The sequence below is a fragment of the Pholis gunnellus genome (genome assembly GCF_910591455.1).
Source record: "Pholis gunnellus genome assembly, chromosome: 6".
Lineage (NCBI taxonomy): Eukaryota > Metazoa > Chordata > Actinopteri > Perciformes > Pholidae > Pholis > Pholis gunnellus.
In genome coordinates, this window is record NC_136532.1 from 6219855 (window position 1) to 6232548 (window position 12694).

The following is a 12694-nucleotide window of genomic DNA, read 5'->3' on the forward strand; positions in this document are numbered from 1 at the left end:
AGTAAACTATTACAAGTTGGCTTATATTTACATATTATATATATAAACCCCTTTAAAATCCTTATAGGTTCATATCAATACCCCCGCAATAAAACTTTGTAAAGCTTTCAATTGTCAATTTTTGTTAATATGTCATTTTTTACATTATAATTGGTGGGGTTATTTTTGTATTACATTGTAATTGAATTTATAGCCTACTGATATTTGCATGTAAAACTGGTTTGACCTTTTCTCATTCATCTTTCCTCTCCACCATCACTGCAGCCAATTTTAGCATGTCAAGGAAAGAGAGGGAGATCCTGTGTGTGTGTTGCATTAGACTACAGTGCGTGTGTGTGTGTTGCATTAGACTACAGTGTGTGTGTGTGTGTGTGTGTGTTGCATTAGACTACAGTGTGTGTGTGTGTGTGTGTGTGTGTGTGTGTGTGTGTGTGTGTGTGTGTGTGTGTGTGTGTGTGTGTGTGTGTTGCATTAGACTACAGTGTGTGTGTGATTGTCATTAAAGTGATTGGTACAGAAATGCAATTAAAGCCCTGCTGGAAAATCCGTGTGAGCTTGGTGAGGAACTGAATCAATTTAGGTGACCTTGGCTCTCTGTGAAGCTGCCAGAGAGAGAGAGTATGAGAGAGAGACACATAAGAGACAGAGAGGCAGAGACAGACAGAGACAGAGAGACAGAGAGACAGAGAGACAGAGAGACAGAGACAGACAGACAGAGTGACAGAGAGAGAGACATAGAGAGAGGGAGAGATAGACAGAGAGACAGAGAGAGAGAGAGAGACAGAGAGAGAGAGAGACAGAGACAGAGAGACAGAGAGAAAGAGAGAGAGAGAGAGAGAGAGAGAGAGAGACAGAGAGAGAGAGAGAGACAGAGAGAGAGAGAGACAGAGAGACAGAGAGAGATGCTCAACAGTAATCCAGTCAGGTCAAGCATCATGCTGATTGCATAATGAACAGCCAAGAAATGTAAATAGCCAGCAGGATGAATGAGGAAAGGCCATCTGTCTCATAAAACTGCTTCCTATTAGCCACCACATGTTTGTATGTTTCCTCAGCACACAGACATCATTGTGAGCAAATATTCATTCACATGGAGTTTAATATCCAAGCTAGCCTACAGTATGTCCACTAGGGTGACGATAGTTAACTCCACTGTTGCAATAAGTGGTGCTGGATGTATGTTGAACAGAAAAGTGCACATTATCACCCAGGCCTGCTGACACACTGCAACTGAAATTGTCCTGGACATACACAGACTTTTTATCCTTAGTTTAGTTGCATTTACCTTATAAGGAATTATAAAAAATATAGTATATAATATAATCATTTATCGAGCCCAAAAGAAGTATACCAAACACTACTACACATTAAATCAAACATAAAATAATACAGTGCCGTAAACATACAACAACCAAAAGGAGGATCATTCATCAATTCAACACAAATTAATTTAACGTATGAATAATACAAATGTAAGAGGACCCATGATGGGACTACTCAGTTAGGCAGGTACCACGTTCAATGTTGGACAAACAGTCACTTTTTAAACATTATCAATGACAGATTGTATCATAAGGTCACACCAAACATTAAAACAACACAGGTTGGTGAGAAAATGACCATGCTGATTGTAAATGGGCTATTTTGAGGAGATGCAACACAATAAAACAAGACAGCGGTCCCTTAGAAAAGGTCAAAAGGTCAGGAGAAGATAATATCTCTCTTTCCTGAAGTTGTTATCTCTAAAGACGTTCAACAAAGTGGACTTTAGATCAGCTCTATTCTGTCAGCATCCTCGTCCTTGTCTCACACGTTATCTCCATCTCCTCATCTCCTCCTCTCGTCTTGTTTTCCACTCCATCCCCGCCTCACACGCACACACACGCACACACACGCACACACACACACACACATCCACACTTACACACACACACGCAAGCACATAATACGTACACAGCTGACACTGCACGAATAATTGTATCTTCTCTCCGTGAGTATCATTTAGAGGCCAATGAAGGAGGATAGTGTATCGATGTGTGAGTGATGGAGGGAGTGAACATTCGCAAGAGAGAGACACACACACACACACACACACACACACACACACAGCCTTTACCCCTCTTTTACTCTTCTCTCTTTTCTGTCTTGTTTTACTTTACCATTCCAGGTTCCTATCTATGCAAACACACACACACATGCTGGACATTCGATTTGTCTTTCTCCACACAGCGAGAGGGGATAACAGTTATCAGAGAGAAAGGCTCAGTATAGGACAAACAATCAGTGCAAGGGTCAGCTCCATCTGAACGCACAGAGGAGAAACCTGGCGGAGACAGCTCCGGATGAAGATCGGCAGCAGTCTCCCTGAGCGGGGGGGTATCAGACGGTTGAGTCGGGGCACTGCCCCCCCCCCCCCCCCCCTCCCCAAGGACATCCGTAGTCCCTGCAGGAGACGAGAGATAACATCAGGCTAACAGGAAAGAAAACAAGATAAGGGGACAAAACAAGGAAATAGCAACGAGCATATAAAGTCTGAAATCTAAATCCTTTTGTGTAAAAGGTGCAATATTACAATGAATCACCTCATGACCCTGTAAGAGTTAAGTTGGCCCCCCTTTGGGAGGCCCCTAGTTTGGGAACCACCTCTCTACTAATGAGACTCACTGATTGTCTTTGAGTGATTGCAACACGTGTTCCTTCTGTGAAATGTGACCTGTGTCAATCTCATGTCACACATTATACAGAGAACTAATCACACCACAATAGCTGTCGCATTAAAGTGAACTGAAAAATAATAGGAGCCATTGATGAGATTAGACTGTATTTAAAATCTACACAACATTACGCTTGTATGAAAGCGACTCCTTTTCCTATATTCTAAACTCATGTACTCTGGTTTTTCCTTTAATTTGGCCTTTATGTTTGCTAGAGACACTCGAGGAGGTACGTAAGAGACAAAACACAACAGAAAGACATCCTTCTGTGATTGTACTCTGAGTTTAACCAACCTCAGTGTCTCATCTGTCTGAGTGTTAGTTGCACATAATTAATAGTGTACTATATTACCATCTATCTACAGTATCTACCAGCGTACAGCATCAGCATGAAGTGCAGCTGATGTGGCTGATGGTTGAAATCAAAGTAATTAAACCTACATTTTCCTTATTAAAGTACTGGCTTTTTAGTTTAAAAGAATATCAAAATGTATTTCCGTTAAATGTCAGTCTTTTAGACCAGGATCATTTTGCTTTTGCACATTGTTTTTATTTAGATGCAGTAGGAGGCTGGATTTTCCATTTCCATGTCATTCAGTCTTTTCCACATCAACTATACGGCAGCGGATAAGCCTCGGATTCACACACGTCCCCCCTTTTCTGCTACTGTAAAGTAATGTGCCTGAATCCGCGCCTGTCGGCTTTAAAGCCCGTCACCATGAAAAGGAGGAAGCGGTGGAGGAGGTGGTGGAGGTGGAGGAGGTGGGGCCCTCATCAAAGCACTGTACCAATCCTGTCTGCTGCAGGCTGAGAGGGAGAGCGGAGATTCCCCAAGAAAGAGCCTCACAGCTGGGATGATACAGTCGCTAATTTGCATCCACCTTTTGAAGAAATAGAATAATAAAACACACACACACACACACACACACACACACACACACACACACACACACACACACACAGCAGCAGCTCAGAAGGATTTCATGTTTCTATGGAGAAGGAAGTCTATTTTTAGGAGCAATATAAATAGATCTTTCTGTGGCTCTGACGCCTGCGTTCATGTCTGCATGTACCCAGCAGCATTATTATTGCGTATTACTTTATTATCTCCGTGCGTCTCTGCGGACTTGTTTTTCTCAAAACCGCACACTCAATCGGTTCTTCTTCTCTCTGTGTGAATGACAGTCAGAACCATGCGGACAATGAGCTGCAATTTGTCTCAGTGACATCAGTGCAGAGAGAGCGCCTCACTGACACCCACAGGGGGGATAAGGAAAAAGCGTAATTGGCTGTCACATTCATCAATACACTTTGTGCAGCCCTCCTCGGACCAATACAAGCAGATAAAAAGCTACAAGCATGTCCCCACAGAGAGGAACAGTGTGTCATGGCGCTGGACAACGTCCTCCACACAGCACGAGACAAACCATAACGAAGTCATCGTACAAACACCAGACAGTTTGGTGTACTGATGGTTTAAATGAAGATAAACAACAGGAAGTGTTCAACAGAGGCAGTGGCTCAAAGGAGCAGAGGGACACCGGCGACTTATTGTGGAGGTGGAGTGTGTGTGTGTGGGGGGGGGGGGGGGGGGGGGGACAGGGAGCAACTTTGTAGCCGTGGAAACAGTTGCTAAGTAGCGAACCGAGGCATCCCTGGACCGAGAGGGGACAAAGATGTGGTTGTGAGGGGAGGCAACGTGCAGCAAAGGAGAGAGAACGATTAGGTTATTTAAAAAATAAAGATCAGAATTGCTGGTGAGGAATAAAACTGTTTGAATGAGTGAAAATCAGTGACTTCACTGAGTTCTTCTGATACCACTAAATACAAGGTACCTCACAATAGTGATACTAAAATGTAAGTATTAATTATGCACTGATCTCACTCAGGTGGGACTCCCGAGCCACAGCCCCCCCCCCCCCCCCCCCCCCCATCCGCATGCACGGCCTCGTCCGTCTCCCACGCTGCTGTGAAATCTGACTGACAGAATACAGGGACGAAAGAGGACATCCCATTAATATGCTAATTCATGCGGGGATGACTTCAACACACCGAGCATAGTCAGAAATACATGTGTGTCAGCTGGTTAGGCACGCCGCGTGAAATCGAAGCTCAGGGAGGAGGATGAAGAGGAGGGCGACATGAATGCGGTCATGTGTGCACAGGAAGTGAAGTGTGTTTGTGGAGAGGGAACCCCTGCATCCTCACACACCAAAAACACACATCACGCGGCCTCTAAATGTTATAATGAGACATACAATATGCAGCGGAACGGTGGATCTCGCATCACATGTGTCTGGTCCTTGTGCTGCCATCAATAATCCATGCGACAAGCTCTTGTGGAGAGACAGCAGAGCACTGAAGGCTTATGTAAGAGAGTGTCAGGACTGAGGGGTTGGGTGGGGATCCTCCAGGACCCGACTGAGTGACAGGAAGGGAAACAAAAAGACATGCATTCCGCAGCATCGGTTCTTTTAGTGAGAATCTCCTGTGTGCTTTGACATCCTTCATCTACAAGCAGTTTGTTTTGTTGCTGATGAGGCCGACGGTGGTGTGTGTCCCCCCCCCCCCCCCCCCCCCCCCCCCCCCCTCTCTGACTCGGTAGATGGACCACGCTCAGCACACTCCCCCGGCCTCGCAGAGAAAGACAGCCAGCAGAGTGTTTCATCCAGCTCTCCTTATCTCCCCGGCCAAAATCCCTCGCCTCCGGAAAGCAATTTAAAGGCCAGACAGAGACAGAGGAGAGAGAGAGGGAGAGAGAGAGAGAGAGAGAGAGAGAGAGAGACATAGAGAGAGAAAGAGAGAGAGAGAGAGAGCGAGAGACATAGAGAGAGAAAGAGAGAGAGAGAGAGAGAGAGTGAGAGAGGACAACTGCCTCACGATAAGACTGTGGAGATCAGGTTCACTTGAATCCAAGCCAACAGTAAGCTGACAAAGAAGGCAATACAATATAAGAGAATTACACTTAAATAATTGCTTGATTTCTATCTTGAGCCTGTCATGCTGTTGCTTCTCGACTGATGTGTCAGAAACTAACAATAAACACGAGTCAATGTCAATGTTGGATGAAAGTGGAGATTTAGGGTAACTTTGAGAGGACTTTGGTTCACTCCTGTTTTGTCTTTCAGCATACTTTTATTTTGTTGAACTCATCGATCAATGAAAAGATAAAGATTGTTTGACTGGCCTAACCAAAGAAACTATTACAATGGTTTGAGGTCTCCCCATTTTATTATTCTGCACTCACTGTGATGCAAAATGTTTTTTGAATCCATCTCAGCACTTAAATGTGATACTTCAGGGCCATGTGTGAGCAATTTAAGATTCAGATTCAACTTTATTGTCATTACACAGAGTATAGTACGAGGACAACGAAATGCAGTTTTAGCATCCAACCAGAAGTGCATTTACCACTCTGTTTCATTCTTACCTTTGTGACCTTTCCCCTTGACACATTAAGGTACAAATGATTTAGCATTTTAGGGCTCTGTTATTTGTCTGATGCACTTATGACTTCTGGTGATAGTTCTCTTGAATACCTATGTTGAATACACTTATTGTAAGTCGCTTTGGATAAAAGCTGCTAAATGACTGTAATGTAATGTAATGTAGTGTCTCATTTTGCTTGGAAAAATCTACCAGTTAAACTGCCAAAGTATTTTCTCATTAGGTGATGATATTTGGCCACCCTAGAAATCCTATAGTCACACTTGTGTGTTTCTTTAACATCTTGTCTTAATGTGGCTTTATGTCTTACGTAAAGCACGTCACATGAGGGCTACACATCTGAACTTACCCTTTGCTCATGTAATACCGGTCTGTGTTGTATTCAGCTGCTTGAACAAACAGACGGATGGTAATTACCACTTTTTGCATTTGATATGCATGTATAATAACTACAGTAATAATTAAACCAGTAATCATTTTAGTAAAACATACAAAAACTATAAAAAAGTTGAAACGGTATGCTAAGTTTGAAACTTGAGCCTCCTCTGTGTGGCTCTGACATTAAGATATATGGACTGACTGGCCTGATTTTGTCTAAATCTGCTCCAACCATTAACTCATAATTACAGCTCTGACAGGGTCCATCGTCATGAAGCATCGCCGTCTGAAATTGGGGCCGATTCAGGAGCGGAAACCCCAATCAGGTTGAACCCTCTTTGTTCTGTTGCAGGAAGTAATTATTCTTAACCTGGATGGCAGTGGTTAATTAAATATTGAGGCAGCTTAAATGGCTGTGCCGTCGCTTTGCTTTATCGGTCACTTCCTAAAATGACAGTCTCCATCTCTTTTCCTCTGCTCTGCATCTGACGACGAACACTTCCTTCTCTTATCTGGAACACAGTGGCCCTAATCAGGCAAATCCCCGGCTGCAGTATATTGTGTTTTAGAAAATATAATACGAGGAGTGCAGGTTTTCAAGAACATTTCAGTGCAGAGTGGAAAGTTGCTACGGATTTAGACAACTCAGACAGACATATTGGGAATTATAGAATACATTTATCAAATGTATTTGCCAAAAATAAATCCACTCAAAAAAATAAAAACCTACTGAGAGGGTGCAAGCTTTTTTTATTGGCGCTCAGCCCCTTTCAGCAGATGAATTTTGATATTCCAGAGGAGTGTGGGATTACAATGGCAGGCAATCTAGTGTGGAGTTATAATCTGCTCCGTCTACGCTCTGCTGTCTCTCCCCGGGCTCATTTTATTCTGTATTCAACACTTAAGATCAGATAAGAATCACATTTTTACAGTGATGGCCTGGAAAATGAGAAATGGCCTCCTTAAGGGAAGAATAGAGAGAAAGAAATAATAATAGAAAGATGGACTGATAAAGTGTAGGAGTCTGACATTTGGGGAATAGTTTAATGGCTTTCTTGTCAAGCGTATAATTAGCTAACTAGCTCATAGCTAGATCAGAAGATTGATAATTTACCAGTCATGTTTCTTTGCTAGCTATAGCCAGTATGCTTAGCCTAGCATAAAGAGTGGAGACAGCACACCTGGCTTTGTCCAAAGGAAATTATTACTCCTGTTGCCAGCCCTACTAAAGTTCACTAATTAACACATTATGTTAGTTTATGTGTTTGCTTTATTTTGTTTCAACCAGTATAATAACGTTAAGTCTGGACTCCCCAGCCTGGCAGCTGGTCCTGACCATAACCGCCCATAAAACTTTGAAGCCTCTTTCAGTTTTTTAAAGTGACACCAAAGAGAAATAACGTGTTAATTAGTTAGTTAGCTTTAGAGTGCTGGTATTTTTTCCACAACATTTGGAAAGGGCCCGGCTAGCTGTTTGTCTTTGTGCTAAGCTAAACTGAAATAAACTAAGCGGATGCTGCTTTAGCTGTAGCCGTTAGCTTCTGAGCATGCTGTCAATCTGCTTCTATCACCACAAAATGTCCCACTATTCTCTGAAGCACACAAACCAAATGACAACGTGACTAAAAGTCACAAGTAGATATCAGCGGGTTTCTTTCTGTCCCGTCACATCATCTCACTACAGACCGTGTGCAGTAGATCAGTTCACACTGGAGCCAGATGCGTCCGTCAGTCAGATTAAAGCTTTGTGAGGATTAAAACGGTCCGACTCTGAACTAACGTCCCCTCCTGCAGTCCAACATGTGAACCAGCTGCACACAGGCAGACTTGTCTCTCAGGTATCTTTGGCTGCACGTTAACACACCTGAAGCTCTGGGGACCTCTGAGGTCAGCGCCCCTTCACCTCGGTGGAATAACTGAAGATGACACGTGCTTGACAGGTGTTTTCCATAAATCCATACGCCTCGTGATTCATTTGACTTTTTGTCCTTCGGGGGGAAAACTGACTAATTGGAATTAGATTGGGGTAGATTTCTTCAGAATAAATGATTTCACAAATGTGACTCGACAGGAAGGCTTTAATCATTTCCTTTCAGACAGCAGTGCAAGAGCACCACCTAGTGTCTACACGTGGTTACTGCTGCAGAGGTGACAGCAGCTCGAGATATTCACTCTGCACTGAACTTCTTATTTTAACGCCAATTTCTACTTCACTCAGAGGGAGGTTACGTACTTTTCAATCACCTACGTTTATCTAACAGCATAGCTTTTGTTTACTTTCCAAACTAAGATTTTACATTAAAACTGTAAATGCTTTAAACTCAATACATTTAGTTTCAGCCCTTTATTCCACATCATTATGTCAGAGTTGTTAAAAGTTCCAACAGACTTTTGCCCTTTCATCTTCTGATAGGGAATGTTTTATCTGAAATGAGGCTTTACCTCGCTGCTCAGGTCTCACTTGTGACCAAAAGGAGTCTGAATAGACTGCAGTGAGATAGTTGAAAATAAACATTAACTTTAAAAGTTGGACATTTATGGGCAATTATTCAAAATAAATCAGAATATGTGATGACCTGAGGCGCAGCAGTTTAATTAAACATTTGTCCACAAAACTGTTAAAAGCACAAAAATACAATTTCGAAACAACTTGAATCATTTATTTCGGACTGAATCAATGAATACAAAAACATTTGGGGTTGGCTGACAGTGCGAAACCACAGGAAGTATTTACAAATGCGTTATCTACAAGAAGGAACGGGACAATGTATATCGGCTTCCCCAAAACCGGGCAGAAATAGAGAGTGCGAGTGCTGGAATTGACAGCGGGGCAGTTTGAACCACACAGCCAGTCAATTTAAACACTGAAGCTTCATCACACAGGTGGCATCACTGGTGTGGCCGACAGACGGCCGTTTATAAAACCTCCTGTTGTGGCTCTCGTTAGACAGGAAACAAGTGATCGCCGACCACCATGACATCCATTCAGCCCTCCGATCACTCAGGACTCGTCCCGGTCGCCTGCTTTCCTCTATTCTGCCGTGTCTGTCCGCTAATAAACAACTTAGGAAGCTTCTTCGTCGATCTTGGGTGCCAAGTAGTATTTGACGTGTCCCATATCGGCAATCTTGTACTCCACCACTGAAGAAAGACAGAAAGAGTTATTGCCACAGCAGTTCCTGTAAAGGTGTTGAGAATCCAAACGAAGACTTTCCTACATACCAAAAAGGGACGGAGGCACTTACCGAGGGGGATATCGGCGGACATGCTGAGGGTGACCGTCTTAGACAGCGGCGTCGCCTTGGTGAAGAAGTTCAAGTAGTTGAGGGCAAAGATCAGCTGGACGGGTTCATTCATCTCAATCGTAACCTAACAACAGAAAGATTTGCATTTAATGTCAATTGAACAATGGTTTCAGATGTTAAACAAGATGACCTTGAATTAGCACAAGTGGCCAAAGTCATTAGGGTATCAATAACCCAAACTTATTAGTCCGGCTCCAGCACGCGTACTCACTGCCTCGTCCTCTTTGTCTACGTTGCTGGTCTGGGACAGCTTGACGTTTCCTGTGCCCAGCTCTCCCGAGGCGGAGAACTTGACTCCGTCCTTGGCGCAGGAGATCATGACGGCGTCACCGATCTGGGACAGGTCACGGCAGATACGGGCAAACTCCCCAGAGGGCATCTTCACCACACAGCTGTACTCCTGCTCCTGGAAGGACGGACGGACAGACAGACAGACAGACAGACAGAGGTCAAGGACGGTGTGGATGAAGTGTGCCGGAGCCAAAGAGACGGGGACAGGTAAGAAAGTGACTTACTGGAATACCGAGCTGCTCCACATCTAGGTCCATCAACTTCATCTCGTAGTCTGAGACTTTCTCCTGGTCTGTAAGAGTGAGAAGAAAAAGAGGTAAATAAGACGTTGATCCCGAAGAAACTGAGCTGATCAGCATCTGTGATGATGACGTCATACTGCTTTAATGTAAACAACTCAAAAACGTACTGAGCGTCTCAAACACCAGGGCGAGTGTGTCCGCATTGTCTTCTGCTCGGAGGGTGATGATGTCTTCATTTCCAGCACACTTCAGGATTTTTGACATACTGTATGACAGGGAGGAGAGAAAAAACAGTCAATATTGCTTGAAATAAAAAGTAATAGACTATTTTAAAGACTGATAAATCATAAAGGGAAATAAAATATTTTAATATTTCCCATCTATGTATGTGTGTGCTTCTTCTCTATTATACTACACATTTAAAAATGTTGTTGAAAATAATATTTTTGAGTCTTGTGCTAGTGCTCAAGTAGAAAAGCAATTTGATAATCTCCCCTTTAGTTTTCAATAGCATTAAAATAAACGATTCATTAACAGTTAATCTGCTGCTTATTCACAATAATAATTCATTGGTCTATAAATGTCCCTAATGACATGTATTTAACATGTATACAGTGACGTTCTAAAATACATCTAATGCTCTGAAGTAAAGCAGGTAACATGTCATCAAAAGCTCACCAACTAAAATGATCCCAACGCCAGTGTTATGTTACAAAGAGAGGCGGCAGTGCACCGGAAGTGGAAGTTCCCGGGTTGAACAACAATTCCCGCCAAACATCCCGGCAGAATATTTGGCGCTCAAATGACGTCGGCACGTCATGATAACGTTAAGTCGGCTTTCGAACTGCGCCAAATTTAATATCACTGACGACACTGAACAATAATTGTGTTAAACCAAACCAGCTGTTCATAAACAACATGTGAACACCACCATTTGGTTTTGACACAGACAGTAAAGAGTTAACGGCTCAGTCCAGCAGAGAGACATGCCCGGGCAATTCTCCCAAGATGGCCTCCCTCTTTGTAAGCTTCACATATTAGACACAGAGCAAGTTATGCCAACAAAAAGGACTAAAGTTACAACTTAGCCGCGAGCTACGTTACGTGTCCTGTGTGCAAACCAAACCTCCGCTGTTTTTACATCAATGTAAGCAGCGCAGTAACTTTGTCACGTCGGCCTCTCAGACCAAGTTACCTAACGTCACCTCAGGCAGCGGATGCTTATGCTAATTTTTCGGCGACAGATTGAGACACAATAAGAGTACCATCTGCACTAAAAGAGCGGTCTGTAACGTAGTGTGAAGGTCTTCACCTGCTGAGGTTCACTCCCATGGCCAGGTTTCTGTCGCAGCGGTACGAGTCGAAGCCGTCGTGTCTCAGGGTGAGCTGGACCAGAGAGACGTGAGACGAGTCCATGCTCTGCAGGGAAATACCGGACGAGCTGACGTCCCAGCAGGCTTCTGTGATCAGGTCCTTCAGAGCCTCCAGCACCTTCTTCAGGATGGATCCCTGCACCAGGCGAGCCTCGAACATGGTTGCTGTGGAGTTTTGAGTCTGCGTGGATTCTAACGAAGAGATGAGTGGGTCGCCGTTTAGCGTTAATCCGTCAGAGATGGTGAGACTGCTCTAAAAGTTCAGTCTTTGTGTTGTTAGCTAGCAGGAGCGCAGCATGCAGACACCACTCTCACAGCAGAGGCAAGGTTTGAGCTGGAAGCGCGCGCTAACCTCAGGTTTTAATGACTCGGCGTCTTTGCGTCACTTCCGTGTCCGTTGTCGGTACTTCCTGAACGCGAGTGGGCACCGATATCGGCCATATTGGAGAGGACACAACAATGAATACAGAATAATGCCACGTAATAACATGTTGAGAACAATACAGGCACTATTATATAATACGGATATCATATATCGATATAAGTTATTTATGTATATTTAGCCTCGCACATACAAAGTAAACACAAAACAGCAGATATTGATAGAAAAATAATTTAAATGTATTGCCCTAACAATTTTTGGGGGAATTTGAGACAAACTTTAAAATGAATGTAGGAAAGGGGGATTGAGGAACACCCGCAGACTGGTATACAACTGTTATCAGCATCTCCCCTTTTCACTAATGCACAACGTTGCAACATCAAACCCATTTTTTTATGCAAACAAAATACACTGTCGAAAAGCATTTATCCAAATAAATTAAAACATATTCTGCTCCTACCCTTTTATTTACAAATGTGCAACATTTGAATTACTAAAGGAGTGTAGTCTGTAGTCTGCAGCGAAACATTACTAAAACTACATATGTACTGCATGTGGGGAT

At 43.3% G+C, this 12694-nt stretch overlaps 1 protein-coding gene across 1 annotated transcript; it reads right to left on the reverse strand.

Annotated features, from left to right (window-relative positions):
- Positions 1-9185: 9185 nt before the first annotated feature.
- pcna (proliferating cell nuclear antigen) lies at positions 9186-12089 on the reverse strand. Its single transcript, XM_079160984.1, has 6 exons — positions 11690-12089; positions 10545-10642; positions 10360-10427; positions 10056-10250; positions 9785-9908; positions 9186-9680 (listed from the first exon to the last, which is right to left on the reverse strand). The coding sequence occupies exons 1-6, from the start codon at positions 11908-11910 to the stop codon at positions 9604-9606; spliced, it is 783 nt and encodes a 260-aa protein (XP_079017110.1). The 5' UTR covers positions 11911-12089; the 3' UTR covers positions 9186-9603.
- Between the last annotated feature and the right edge of the window lie 605 nt (positions 12090-12694).